The sequence below is a fragment of the Typopeltis vanoorti genome, chromosome 26 (assembly GCF_054136105.1).
Source record: "Typopeltis vanoorti isolate ZY-2024b chromosome 26, IOZ_Tvanoo_1.0, whole genome shotgun sequence".
Taxonomy (NCBI): domain Eukaryota; kingdom Metazoa; phylum Arthropoda; class Arachnida; order Uropygi; family Thelyphonidae; genus Typopeltis; species Typopeltis vanoorti.
In genome coordinates, this window is record NC_143574.1 from 24,413,182 (window position 1) to 24,428,944 (window position 15,763).

General features: G+C 35.6%; 1 protein-coding gene across 4 annotated transcripts in view; it reads left to right on the forward strand.

The window, feature by feature from the left end:
* Positions 1-14,882, forward strand: part of ida (anaphase promoting complex subunit 5 ida) — a 267,488-nt gene extending 252,606 nt beyond the window's left edge. For all 4 annotated transcript variants that reach the window (XM_090415176.1, XM_090415179.1, XM_090415177.1 and 1 more), the window contains one exon: positions 14,706-14,882. In XM_090415176.1, the coding sequence (XP_090271302.1) occupies positions 14,706-14,822 (117 nt within the window). In that variant the 3' untranslated portion in view covers positions 14,823-14,882. The remainder of the gene's footprint in view (positions 1-14,705) is intronic.
* The last annotated feature ends 881 nt before the right edge of the window (positions 14,883-15,763 follow it).

Sequence of the window (15,763 nt, forward strand, 5' to 3'; positions counted from 1 at the left end):
AAAACAGATGGAAAGAATACTGTGAGGAACTATACAGCAGAGTGGATAAAGAAAATGTGGAGCCCTCTCACCAAGAAAATTTTGATTTGGAACCTCCTCCACTTAGGCATGAAGTTGAAAGAGCAGTTAAGCAGCTTAATAGTAATAAGGCCCCAGGTGCAGATGAAATCCCAGCAGAGTTAATTAAGGCCACAGGGGACGGAGGTATAAGAGTGTTTCACAGATTGATTACAAGGATATGGGAGACAGGATCATGGCCTAGAGACTGGAAGAAGTCAGTTTTCATACCACTACATAAAAAAGGTGATATGAAGGCATGCAAGAATTATAGAACTATTAGTTTGATATCTCATGCAAGCAAAATTTTATTAAAGATCATGCTAAATAGGGTTGAGGCAGAGATGCCCGAGGAACAAGCAGGTTTTCGGAAAGGTAAGGGCACCAGAGATCAGATCCTTTGCCTTAGACAGATTATAGAAAAATATAAAGAATTCAGACTCCCTCTGGTAATGTGTTTCTTAGACTCCTCTAAAGCTTTTGACTATGTTGAGCATGTGAGTGGGAAGTAATGAAAAGAATGGGTTTTCCTCAACACACTATCAGGTTGATAGCCAACTTATATAAGGAGCAAGAAGCCACAGTAAGAACAGGTGTTGGATTGCCTGACTGGCTTCAAGTTGGAAAAGGAGTTAGGCAAGGATGTTTACTTTCTCCTCACTTGTTTAGTATATATGCAGAGGACATCATGCATGAAGCATTGGATGAGCTCAGGACAGGAATTAGGATAGGAGGTAGATTGATTAGTAATCTGAGGTATGCTGATGATACAGTACTCCCTTGTAATGACATGGAAGAACTAGGACTAATTCTTGACAAAGTTAACAAGATCAGTAATAACAGAGGACTTCAACTCAATCTTAGCAAGACAAAGATCATGGTTCTCAAAGGAAAAACAAACAGAGAAGCTCTTGAGAAACAAGTGTACCTTAATGGAGAAAGAATTGAGGAAGTCAGCAAGTTTGAGGATCTGGGATCCATTAATGTGAAGAATTGCTGTTTAGAAGATGTCAGAAAAAGGTTAGGAATGGCTAAAACAACAGTCAGAGACCTGTCTAAAATCTGGAAGAATGGATCTATCTCCATGGGAACAAAGTTGAGGATTTTGGATGCAGTTGTTTTTCCAACAGCGACTTATGGATGTGAGACTTGGAACATAAAGAAGTCAGATAAGAAACGGTGGTGTTACAGAAGGCTGTTGAGGATATCATATACTGAATGGCTTACAAATGAATGGGCATTAGAAAAGATCAGTAGAACTTTAAGGCTCCTTAAGGATATTGACAGAAGAAAATTAAAATATTTTGGACACATAGAAAGGATGGAAGGAGGACTTCTCAGAACAGTAATAGAAAGTAAAGTTCCTGGAAAAAGAGGCAGGGGTAGACCATCAATGAGGTGGATGGATAGCATGTGTGGAGCGGCTGATCCTCAGAGAGTTGAGGCCACCAGAAAAGCAAACAACAGGACTACATGGCGAGGCCTGATGTAAAACATCACCGAGCATCGGAGTGACCATACGGCATCTGTAGATACCCAGTGAACATAGTAGTAATGGCTGGGTGGTAGGCTTATCCACTATCCAGCCAAAAGGATGTGGGTTTGAATCCCACTAGAAATATGGATGTTTCTGCAAATGTCTTGAGAAGAGATTGATTTCATCACTCGATATGAAACTATGAAACCTCCACCCTGATAGCTTTTGGAACATAAAGTAGTTGATAAAGTTCAATGTTCAGTTTCTAGAGCAGGTATTCTGGATGATCTAACCTTTAGCCCACCAACAGTAAAACACAAATGTACTCGCTTATGGCTTTGCATCAGGTGAGACACACACATATAAACAATCTGACCAAAGGAAGCTGGAGGAAATCTCTCTTTTATGTAATTTTAATAAGAACAAGGAATCTCTTGCATTTAAAAGTGCACTTTACATTTTAATTCAAAGTTAAGAACTCACTTTTATTATTGAAGTTCAAGTTAATGTTTAGCATGGCTTACTAATGATCTATAGCAACATTTTCAGAAGACTCTCACATAGCTTATATTAATATCATTATTATAATAAGAGAGAGACCTCTAGGGAGTCATACTACCTGCACTAGCTGCCCTCTCATCCTTTCCCTATCCTCCATAGAATGAAAAATTCCATCTATTGATATCCTATATGACTCTTTCAAAAGTGTGTAGGTTTCAATCATATCACCCCTCTTTCTCCTATTTGCTAGTATCTGCAGTTTACAAATTCTCATTCTGTCTTCATAATCAGTATTCCATAATCCCAGTATCATTTTTAACATTCTCTTTGCACTCTCTCCAATGTAACAGAATCACCATGAAAACCAGGAGATTAGACCTTCACAAAATAGTCCAAGTGAAGTGTTATCAAGGCCTTCTAAAAAGTTAAAAATGACTTCCTTATCTTTACATGTCAAGGTTTGTTTCAGCATTCGATTTATGCTCTGACTTGTGAGTTATATTTACGATCTTTGCTATATGACTGTTGAACTTCAACTTCCTATCTCCTAAGATTCCAAGATCCCTAGCCTGATTAGGTACATCTACCATAATCCCACCAATATAATATGACATTGGATATCTCATCATAGAAAAGTGTGTGGCTTTGCATTTATTAACATTGAACTAATAACCATTTTTGCTTGCCCACGATTTTAGCCAATTCAAAGCATTCTTCAAGTAATCTATATCAGCTGCATTCCTGATTACCTGCCTATCTTTGCATCATCAGCAAATAATTGCCACCAGTCACATCCTTCCCAATGTCCTTACTGTAAAGAATTAAATAACAGTGGACCAAGGATTGATCCTTGTGTTACATCACTGGTTACCTAAATCTTGCACACTTGCATCCATATATACCACTTTTTGATATCTGTCAGTCAGCCATCCTCATCTATGCCAGTATTTTATAATCCAATCCCATATTCTCCAATTTATGGAACAGTCTTCCATGCTGTATTCTAAAAAAAGCCTTAACAAAATCCACAAGTATCATGATGCATCCATTCCTCTTGTCTAACTCGTTGGTAACATTGTTATAGAATGTGAGCTGGTTGCTCAAACTTGACCTTCCATTAATGAATTTATGCTGTTCATTGTAAAGTATAAATTCTCTGTCAATCCATTTCTGCGTTCGAGCCTTAACCAACTTTTGCAAAATATTCACAACCACTCTGGAGATACTGATAGGTTGATAGTTGATACATCAGTGTTTGCACCACTCTTATGCAATGGATTACCATACATTCTTTCCACTCCTTTGGAAGCTTCCCTGTTCTGAGATTCAAATTATATATCTTGGTCAAAGGAATAACCAGTTCAGCCGAACACTCTTTTAGCATCTGTGCTGATATTTCATCAGTCCCTATTGCTGAATTCTTATTCAATTTGTGCAACAGCTCTAGTTCCTTCTCATACACTTGAGTTTTTTCATCCATTGAAGAGGTAGCAGTGAGTGCAAGGTCTGGTTTGCCAAGGCGATTCCGCATTGGAGATCATTAAGCAAACTCAAAGTGGCTTACAAAATAAACTTGTGATATGGATTGAAGAGTGTCTGACTGACAGTACAAAAAGTGTTGGGAAGTGTTGTGTGGTGGTGCTGCACCTAGGAGGAGAAGGGTGACTAGTGGTGTACTACATGGTTCTTCACTTGGACCACTATTGTCTAAAGTATATGTCAGTGATATTGGGGTTCTTGAGTATGATATTCAGTTATTTGCTGATGATGCTAAATTAGGAAGAGTGAATTCTACATTGTGATTTCAACAGATTGGTTATATAACATTGAATAACAATTCAGTGTTGGAAGTAATTAATGTAGCTAGAGACTTGGGGATTATTATGGACAGTGGACCTAAGGTAATTTAGTCATAACATTTGATAACATGACTGTTAAAGAAAACTAACTTCTAAGAATGAGGAAGTTATTCTCTGCTTTACAGTGCTTTGATAAGACCATATCTGGATTACTGTGCATAGATATGGTCACCTGGGTTCTAAAAGAGATAGAAGAACAGTTGAAACTAGTTGAAAGGAACTAAGATGCTAGCTGGCATATGAGAACAGAAATGCAGTTTTCAAAGTTTTGAGAAATGGATAAAGGGAAGAAGACAAGTTACATTTTGCACAAGCTCTCTAGGTCTGCTGTTGGGAAGTGTGTGATATACAGGTTCTTCTTGTGGTGAGTGTATGACATGAGCAACCATTAGATGTTGTGGATTAATCTTTGTGTGTAGGAGAGAAAGTACTTACCTAATGAGGTATGATATATATTATGCATTGTGATTTCTGCTCTACCAAGAAAACCAACTTCAAAGAAAAACAGGTCTGTATCAAATTCAGTTTCAAACTAGAAAAGGCAGAATATGATAGGTATGTAAGTATATGTATCTAAATGAACCCTCCTTTACTGAGTCCTTGGACTCTCTGGAAGTGCATTAATAATAATAATAATTAGTTGGAGCATGTATTTTAGTGGTGGACGTAGAAACTTGAGTATGGAAACACAACTGGAATAGATAATACTGGACCTGAAATACTTAAGTATGCTTTGATGTAATTATAAATATTTTAAATGTTAAAACTTGACACCCTCATGGCTTAGTAAATAATCATTTAACTGGGATAACAAAAACGACATAGTAAGAAAATTTCATTATTTATCAGCAATGAAGACCATTTTTTTTTTTTTTTTTCAATAAAATTATCTACATTTTTTCTTTATGTTGTTGTTATAAAAATGTAGATGTTTCAATAAAGAATATGCAAATGTAAGCACAGCTGCAAAAACACAAATGTAAAGTTTCTGTGGACCTTTTAAGACTACAGTGAACTAATCCTTTGTAGTTCAACCCCACACTTGCAGAATACGTTTTTTTTTGTTGTTGTTGTATCCCTCTACTGTTCCCTTTTAAAGCAACATCCTTCCTGATTTTTCTACAGAACTATTTGCAGCCTTTTTAAAACCAATGTTAAATTTTCCCTCAGGGGAAACTCAGGTTCAATCTATTCATAGTACTCATGTATTGCAGAATGGACAACCTCTCATCTGCAGCATCAGATGAGAGGTTGTCCATTCTGCAATACATGAAAAAAATGTTTTACAGTGGCTATGCTGTATAATTCCGAAGGAATCAAGTAAGAAGGTTGAGTCTCATTTGAGTGGAGTAAAGCTTTCATCCCAATATTTAAAAATAGAAATAAAACTGACTGTGAGAATTATACTCAGTTTCATGTCTGCTTTGTAATTTTTGCCTGTGCTTTAATTACTGGGACCAGCTTTTTACGTTATAAAAAATAATCAGGAAATCATAGGAATATAACAAGGATTTCAGTTTAAATTTTCTTGAAAAAACAATTGATAAATTCTTAAAAAAAACTGTTCAAAACACTAAAAAATGTACTGTTTAAATGTAATCTTCACATATTAATACCTTACTTAGGTTGCAAATTGACAATTAGAATTGAATAGTATAGAAGGAAAACATTTTATTTTGAATTGCATGTAAAGTTATATGAAGCACTTTATTAAGAAAGGTGACTGGTAATTAGCTTAAGGAATTAACAACGCATATAACGGATATTAATTAAAGCAAACTTTAATGAATACCTTCAATATTTTGGCAACGTCACGTTGCCATCTTCAGGAACATACAAATATGGTATGTGCACACAGGCACTAACAAAAGCAAATGAGGAAGAAGGCAAGAAACTAATATTGTTCCTAAAGTCCTAATGGTGCCCTCTAGCGGGCTAATTGGTTTGTCTTCGCCATTGGGCTGAAGTTCTCATAATGTAGGCCTCCCAAATTTGGGGTAGTTTCATGCACCCAAATTTGTTGAGGTTTGGAACGTTTTTTAGAGCTGCTGATGATTCCATGAATAATCTTTCATAGCTGAACTTGCTGCAGTGTATTATTTTAGTTTTCTTCCAACAAATTCTATGGCAGGTATCTAAGGCATGGTCTGCCAGCCCAGAGTGGCTGTACTGGTGAAACCGGATGTAATCTTTGTGTTCCGAAATCATGATATTCGCTGTCCTGCCGATTTGGTCAAAGTAGGACAATATACAGCTGCAAGGGACCTGGTATACACCAGGTAGGTCTAGGGGGAGTGGTTGGTCTCTGGTAGAGCAGATAAGGGATGCCAACTTTTTATATGGTCTATAACAAGAAGTCAGGTCATATTTTTTGAGGATATTGGTTATTTTTTCAGAGGTGCCGCAGATGTAGGGGATGGTGATAGATTTAGTGTAATCTTTATTGTGGAGGGAGGGTTGTGGTTTACTGGTTTTAGTATTTTTTTGATTTTTTGGGGGTTGTAGCCATTGGCTAAGAAAGTGTTGAGGATGTGGTTTAGTTCAGTGGTTAGGGCATCGTGATCTGAGCAGATTAATTTTGCCCTGTTAAATAGTGTTTTTATAACCCCATATTGTTGTGTGTGTGTGTGTGGGGGGGGGTGATTGTTGGTGAATGTATCTGCCTGTATGGGTGGGTTTTCTATAAACAGAGAAAACCAAAGATCCATCAGGCTGGTGAGTGATTAGAGTGTCTAGGAAGGGGAGGGTGTTGTTTTCCTCTTTTTCTAAGGTGAACTGAACTCTGGGGTGTTGGTTGTTTAGGTGTATTACGAAGGAGTGGAGTGTATCTGAGCCATGTGGCCAAATAGCGAACACCTCATCCACGTAACGAAGCCAAATAGTGGGTTTTTGTGGGTCAGAGTTTAGGGCTTTCTTCTCAAAGGTCTCCATAAAGAAGTTGGCCAAGGGTGTGAACCCATGGATGGTCCCTTCTATCTGTTTGTAGAATTTTCCTTGTCAAACGAAATAGCCTGCGTTCATTTGAACTGAAATAGGGCTGAGATATCGGGAGGAAACTTGGCTTGGATGAGGTCTAGGGTTTCCTTGAGTGAAACATTAGTGAATAGGGAGGAGACGTCAAAACTGACCATTATGTCAGTGTGTTGGAGTGAGAGGTTTCTATACTGGCTTTGAAGTGGGCTGAGTTTTTTATGTGTGATGGTGTGTTGCCAGTATAGTGTGTGAGCACTTTGGCTAAATGTTTGGCTAATTTGTATGTGGGGAAATCAATGTCATCCACTATGGGATGTAATGGCACATTTTGTTTATGTATTTTTGGAAGTCCATATAATTGGGGGGGGGGGGTCTAGAGTTATAAGGTTTTAGTTTGTTATTGACTTCCACAGGCCGAGAAGTGACTTTCTTAAGGAGTCTGTGGAGAGTTCTAATCTGAGAGCTGGTAGGATTATATTCAATAGGGAGGTAGGTGGTACGGTCTAATACTAAAGCATAAAGCATTAAGCTTACTTGTGTAGTCCGTTTGGTTGAGAACCACAATGGCGTTTCCCTTATCCGCTTTGGTGATTACTATTTTTTTGTTTTTCTTTATTTCTAGTAGAGCTGCATATTCGTCTTTGGATAAGTTGGTTTTTAGAGGTTTTGCTTTGGTGAGAACACCGGCTACATCCAGTCTGACGTTGTTGGCGATATGGTTAGGAAGGTTGCGAATCTGACGTTCTATTTGGATCATGATTTCCTCAGCAGGTATTCTTTTAGGAGCTAGGGCAAAATTGTGGCCACGTGAAAGTGTGGTGAGTGCTTCAGGCTTTAAAACTGTGGAAGAGAGGTTGATCACCGTGTTGAGTGGTGGCTGTGGTAAGGAAGTAGAATTCTTTATCAAGCTCTCATATTTTTTCAAGTGCCGACTATGTATTTTTTCAAATTTTTTTGTTGCCGAAGCACATGAGGCATCATAAAGAATCGTCCAAAGATCATGGCCGAGAGTATCTGAAAACTCTAGCGCCCGTATGGTTTTGTTTTCGCCGGCAAGGAGAATGCACATAGTGGTGATTTGTTCTCTTAATAAGGCGAAACTAATGCGGTTATAAATCCGGAGAGCTTTCTGTGAAGTAAAACGGTGCTTCAATTTAACACAATTTGGGATTACCTTGTTATCCCGGCAGCGTTTTAAGAAGGTCAGACAATTTACTTGTCTCGATATCTTCAACCTCATTTTGCCGGGCCTTTCGTGTGATGGAATCTCCGTGGATGATTGTAATTCTTGTAGCAAGGCTTATACATTAGTCATACATAACTGGTAATTAGCTTAAGGAGTTAACAACGCATATAACGGATATTAATTAAAGCAAACTTTAATGAATATCTTCAATATTTCGGCAACGTCACATTGCCATCCTCAGGAACATACAAATATGGTATGTGCATGCAGGCACTAACAAAAGCAAATGAGGAAGAAGGGAAGAAACTAATATTGGTCCTAAAGTCCTAATGGTGCCCCCTAGCGGGCTAATTGGTTTGTCTTGGCCGTTGGGATGAAGTACTCATAATGTAGGCTTCCCAAATTTGGGGTAGTTTCATGCACCCAAATTTGTTAAGGTTTGGAACGTTTTTTTAGAGCTGCTGATGATTCCATGAATAATCTTTCATACTTGAACTTGCATTATTTTAGTTTTCTTCCAGCGAATTCTATGGCGGGTGTCTAAGGCATAGTCTGCCAGCCCAGAGTGGCTGTACTGGTGAAACCGGATGTAGTCTTTGTGTTCTGAAATCCTGATATTCGCTGTCCTGCCTGTTTGGCCAAAGTAGGACAATATACAGCTGCAAAGGACCTGGTATACACCAGGTAGGTCTAGGGGGAGTAGTTGGTCTTTGGTAGAGCGGATAAGTGATGCCAACTTTTTATATGGTCTATAACAAGAAGTCAGGTCATAATTAGGAATTAAGAAAGGTGATATTAACAACTGCACATTTGGTGGTAGTTACATGTTGTGTGAAATTAAATAATTCATAAAGTTCATGCCATTGCCATCCTAGATGGATTTAACTCTTCTAGTGGAAGGCTAATAATGGTAATAATAAACTTCATGCTAAAAGAGATATTAAGTTCTTTATTCTATATACATGATTATATAATTTTCAGTAATTTGACCAAATGATTAAAAATGAGTCTGTTGCGGAATTAAATAAACTTCTGTAACAAATTTGGTGTGAAAATAAGCAGTAAAAAATATCTATATATGAGTCACAAAATGTGCATAACAGTATGGTGCATGTTAGCATTTTCATGATATCGAGATATGTTACTTAACAGCTGTTAGTTAACAAATATGAGAAGGAAAAAAAAAAAGAGTAATGTGAGAAGGTAAGTACATGATTACATTCACTGACTGAAGTTAATATCTCAAATGATTTATCATAAGTTCACATATACCAGTGCTAAAAGGATTACTCCTGTTGTATACATCCCTCTTACAGTGAAGTTATTATTGACCTCTTCAGTGGTGCAGTGAAATATTGCATTTTAGTCTACATATGAAGTTCTAGTTGTTGTTGTCTAATATTAAAATGGCTTCATAATTTTTATAATGCTATATCAAGACCACTATGAGATGATTAATCAAGAATTATACTTTAGCTTTTACCTTTGAGTCATAAAATGGCCAGGAAACTCACTTGGTTAACATGAGATAATTTAATCTGGTTTGATGGTTGTGAGAGTAGTTTTTTTTTTAAAAAATGCTTTTGATAAAGTTAAAAAGTTTTCTTCTTATGTTTTTAATTGCACTTTTATTATAAAAACTTTTTTTTTGGTCTTTATTATATCATAATGGCAGTTGACTGTAATGAAAATTTTTTGCAGTGATTATAACTATCAATATTTTAATTATTTATATTAAAAACAGACTTGAATAGTAGTAAGCACCGACTTGAGCATTTTGTTTAATATTTATCTACTAATGGTAAACATTAAACAAAATGCACAAGTTCATCTTTTTGAACATCCTGCTATATGCACACAGTATTCAAAAATGCCATCCATAGAAATTATATATATTATTAAAATCCATTGCTGTTCTTTTCAATTCAACAATCCTTAATTACAAACATAATCTTAACACCTCAAGAAAGCATATTTTGAATATATCGGGATTTCAAATTATAAAAACTGTGAGAGTAACTTGAACAGAAATATAGTGCAGAGAAAAAACTTAGCATGTTTTTGCTTCATTGAAGAACGGAAGACTGAAATTGCTTACTGAAACCAACCATGCTTATGGTCATTGATGCTTTTTTAATCACTAGTTTTCCAGTAAGTCTGTGAAAACTTTACCAGAAAATGAACTTTACCAAACATAATTTCAACAAGATAATGCAACTGCTCGCATCTCCCCCTGCTTGAGTACTGGGATAGTTGATTTAAAAGGTATTATGGTCATCAAGGTCTCAAGACCTTAACCCACCTTTTTTTTTTTTTTTTTTTGGTGGATTTTTAAAAGAATGCAGTATGTTTAAATCACCCACAGATACAGGAAGAGCTACATTTCAACATGCAGTCGATGGCATATCAAATGAGTTAAGAAATGTACTCAATAGCATGATTTGTCTTATTTGCTTGCATATAAGAATGACCAACACATTCAAAAATTTTTGTAATTTACTAATAAATATAATAGGCTTAACTGAAACAAAGAGGACAAAACCAGGTGAGATCTTTCTAAGCAACAAATACAAAATGTTATACTCAGGCAATAACAATCAGGGAAAACAGGAAGTGGCTATAGTATTCAACGCTAAATATGAGGACAATCTTCTTGAATGGCAGGCAATATCAAGGAGAGTGATGTGGGCAAATATTAGAAGGGAAACTGGACAATGAGACTTATTTTTGCTTATGGTCCCACAGAAACCTTCCTTGGTTTTACCAAGGAAGAAATAGAGGCATTAGAGAAAGCAGCTGGCACAATGAAAGAGGAAAAATTGGTCCTTGTTGGAGATCTAAACAGCAGAGTAGAAAATGACTACCAGATATATAGAAATGTTTGGGGACAATTTGAAAAAAAGAGCAAATAATAATAATGGTGTTGGCTGGATTTCTATTCAAGATATGTACTAATTACTAACACCATGTTCAAACATTAAAAATGTGCATAAATTCACATGGAGAGAAGATACAAGAAATAAGAAAAGTCTTATTTCTTGTACTAGGTCTCTCTAGTTCAGGGCATAAGAATATATATATATATATATTCTTATGCCCTGATTCTTATCAGGACGTTCTTCACCACACTTCCTAATATCCGTTCTCTAATCAGCCGTCCAAAGCCTACTCATCACTACCTAAAATATTCAGGTGTATAAAAATTATGGTGCGATTGCAATATCTCTTATTTTGGACAAACTAACAAATCTATTGAACAACGTGTAGAAGAGCATAAGAGAGACATCTCTTACAAAAGATCTCATGCAATTGCGTTATCCAGTCATGTTCTTTTTTCAAATAATCCTAATGATGATCAACAAAGCCACTCCGTTTGCTGGAATAGATCAGAAAATATTTTTCGCTGTGATGATGAGTTTGAGAGAAAAATTGTAGAAACAAGGGAAATCCTGCTGAACCCTATCCACTTAAATAACAATTTGAGTTATAACATCCCAGATAGCCATGCTGCAGTTATTCAATATTGGCGTTCACGTGAGCCTGCACACACACACACACTTGCAATAAACAATGGCATGCCTGTAGAACTTGAAAAAATACAATGTTTTTTATGTATCAATTATGTGTGGCAATTTTTACCTGTAATTTCCAGTTGTTTTAGATACTTCGATGTTTATTAGTTGTATTATTCTCATTAAAATCTTTATAAGTTATCTCGGTTTTTAAGTCATTAAATCTATGTTTTAAAATGCATCACAACAACTGAGTAAAAGCCTATAATCATAAATATATATATATATATATATATAGGGAATTTGAAATAGGAAGTGATCACTATTTAGTTTTGAGCAAGATAAAATTGAATTTCATATTGAAAAGAAGAGTGTGTAAGAAAGTTTTAAAATGAATCAAAGTTAAGCAGCTTTCAGTGATGAACTATAGACTCAAATAAGTAACCAACCATTCAAGAAAAAAATTAAAAAGTTTGAAAACAAGAACCAAACCTTGGAGATTCAGTGGCAAACTCTGAAAAAAACATTGACAATTCCACCAGAGAGGCATGTGGTGAAGCTGTCTAAAGAGAAAAATCCACTCCATGGTGGAATAAAGAAGTTAAAGAGGCAGTCAGTGAAAAGAAGAAAACATATGGAAAGTTCCTGGCAAGTAAGTCAACTAGTCCTAAGAGAATACAGAGAGAAATGTAAGAAAGCTAAACACTGTGTAAAACTAGCTAAACAAAAGTCATGGGAAGACTCTAGCAAGAACATTGAAAATATCAAGAAGGTAGCTAAATATTCTGGAGGATGTTGAAAAAGCTCAGAAATGGAGGAAAGAGTGCTTTAAAAGGAATTAGAGGTGACATGCAAACTGGAGAAAAAGATATCTTTGATGTATGGAGCAATTTGAAAAATTGCTAAATGAAACAAATAGTGACAGCACAGTGGTTTAAAACACGCAACAGCCATGCAATCAGGAATACATATCCATACTTGAAGCAGAAAAAGCCATCAAAAGCCTGAAATGTGGAAAGGCAGCTAGGGTGGATGGAATTTGATCAGGAATGCTCAAATATAGAAGTATAAAAGTTTTACAGTGGCTGCACTTCTTAATTCAGAATCCCATTCTGAATTAAGGAGGGCAAATTCCAGATGATTGGAGCTAAGCTTTCATAGTACCATCTATAAAAAGGGAAAGAAAACTGAATGTGAGAATTGCAGAGGTATTTATGCAAGTATAATTGAGAAATGGCTAAGAAAAATTGTGGATGGAAGCTTGGTGAAAAGCAAGCTGGATTCATGCCAAATAGAGATTGTCAGGATCAGATTTTCACTTTAAGACAGATAATCAAGAAATCTTAGGAATATGACAAGATGGGACATTATATCAAGCAATACATCATCATCATCATTGGCTCAATAGCCCTACGTGAGGATGAAACTTTTGCCAGTCTTCCTTATTCAATGCCAAACTCCTCCAATTTTTGACTCCTAAAATCTTAATGTCTTGCATCACTCCATCTTCCGATCTTAATTTAGGTCTTCTAATTTTTTCTTTTTCCTTCTGGCTTAGCATTAAACATCTTAACTATCCATGTGTATAATATGTCCAGCCCAACTTAATCTGTTTAATTTTATGTACTTAATGTCTGGCTCATTAAATAATCTGTATAGTTCATATTATATCTTTTCTGCCACACACCCTTCTCTTACACTGCTACAAAAATATATCTGAGAACTCTTCTTTCAAACAGACATAGCAGTCTTTAATCTGCCATTGATAATACCCAGTTTTCAGAGGCATAGGTTAACACTGGTCTTACAAGTACTTTGTACATCAATATCTTTGTTTTTCTTGAGATCAGATTGACTTTAGGCATTTCCTAAGTTCACAAAAGCATCTATTTGCAGAAAGAATATGTCTCTGAATCTCAGTACTGACATCATTTTCAAATTAATCAAGCAATACATTAGTCTCTGTTTAATCTGTAACTCAGCAGTTAGAATTGAAGGAGGTACAGGAAGATGGTTTTATGTAAAATTAGGTGTGCGACAAGGGTGCACTTTATCTCATTATTTATATGGATCACATTATGAAGGAAAGTGGTATTAAATCTGATATCAAACTTGGTGATGTTAATCTTAGCTCTTTACTTTATACAGATGATATTATACTTCTGAATAAATCCAGCACAAGTCTGCAAGATTCACTGAATAAATTGAATACTGTTATAATAAATTGGGTATGAAAATCTGCAATAAAAAGACCAAGATGAAAATAAGCAGAAACGTTGACAGTATCCTGAATGATGAACCTATAGAACAAGTAAAACATTTCTGCTATAGGCACAATATTTAGTGAAGATGACAAATTGAATATTGAAATAGACAACAGAATTAGTATAGCTAGTATGGTAGGAAGTCAGCTGAATGAATTTATATGAAATAAATAAAGAAATTAGTCAAAACACTAAATTAGCACTTTATAAGACATTGTTCAAGTCTTATAAAGCCAATTTTAACTTATAGATCTGAGAGCTGGGTTAGAAATAAAACACTTGATCAAAAAGACTTGAGACTGCTGATACGAGAGTTCTGAGGACCTTAACAGATGGCATCACTAGCAGTATCATATTAAAAAATGAGAATATTAGGAAAAAACTTGTCATTGTTGTTAGCATTCAGGAATGAGTTAACAGGGCTAATCTCAGGTAGTGTGGCCACTTAAGCAGAATGGGAGAGGAAAGATTAGTGTTCTTTCTAAACAAGTGTTCTTTGCAAAGATGCAGGAAAAAGACCTGGAGGAAAAAGTGCCTTAGAAAACAGAAATATAAGATCTGATAATATTGGAATATTGACAGATAACAGCTAATCTTTGAAGAAAAAGAAAAAAAGAAAATGCATCCTAGTTAGTAAGAATGTAACTTTTCATGTAGTGCTATCATAAAATCCTAAACACTCTCTGATGGTATATGCCAGGAATTTGATGATGATGACTAATAAACATGCATTTCCAATGAGTTGTATTTCTTTTTGGGCACCCTCCTCTTTAAATATTGTCATAATTATTTATGACAACTTAAAAATTATATTATAGTGTTTAATGTTAAGTAGTAGTTTACATATATATGTATATAATTTTTTCTTTTCTCCAGGCACATCTGTATCATATACTTGGTTTAACAAAAGATCGCAACTCCTGTTCCCGCCAGTTCCATTTATTAGACCAGCAACTTGGTAGTCATAGTTGGAGTGGAGTGCTATTACCATGAACTTTTTTGAAAACTCTATCATTGTGGTCATTGCTCAATAAAATTTGAACTCAAAATCCACTTTATAATATGCCTTTTTGATGCTTAGAACATGTCACCGAACCCTTTATTGTTTACTTTTCTGGTAAGGAATATCTGAAGAAAGTAGGTTTCCAGAATAAGGATATAGCAAGTCTTTCTCACTTGGTCAGAAAGTAAAGTAGACTTTACTTTCTGACCAAGTAAAGATAAGAAATTATATTTTACTTTTAATCCTTTATCTCGATATAACCAAACAAATGTTTATTAAAAGTATCATCCCAAGTACATGCAGATGCTGTTTACACCACATCATATTGTATTCGATAATACACACACGCACACAAACACCTCCCGTTGTTTGTGTATATTGTCATACATTATGAAAAGGATCACTACTCAGACCAGATTTTACATTTATTGAAGTCTTTTTAGTGAGAGCTAAGTCCATTAAGATGCAGGGAGCTAAATCAATGCACAAGTTATACTTTTAAGATATATGTATTAAAATGGTACAGTCAGACTCAATTTCACATATTTGTGTCTTTTGCATTGGTAATTGTGAAATCATGCATCTTCAGTCTTGCAGTGAGCATCATCCAAATAGATAGGACAGCTAGTGACCTTTGTGTGTGTGTGTGTGTGTGTGTGTGTGTGTGTGTGCGCGCGCGTGCGCGCGCGCTTTAGGCTACTTGTGCTTAAGTGGAATACCAATGGGCTCTAAATGAAGTCCATCTAGGCATCATTCATTCCATAATGACAAAAGCCTAAAAGGGCCAAGAAAGTAATGACTTTGAAAAAGAATTTCTGAATTTCATTACCCTATCAATCAAATATCCAAATTTTTGTATTCATTACATTTCTAAGTCTGTCAAGTGCAGATTCTAGATACATGTTGAAAAGGGTTTAAATATGTGGCCATT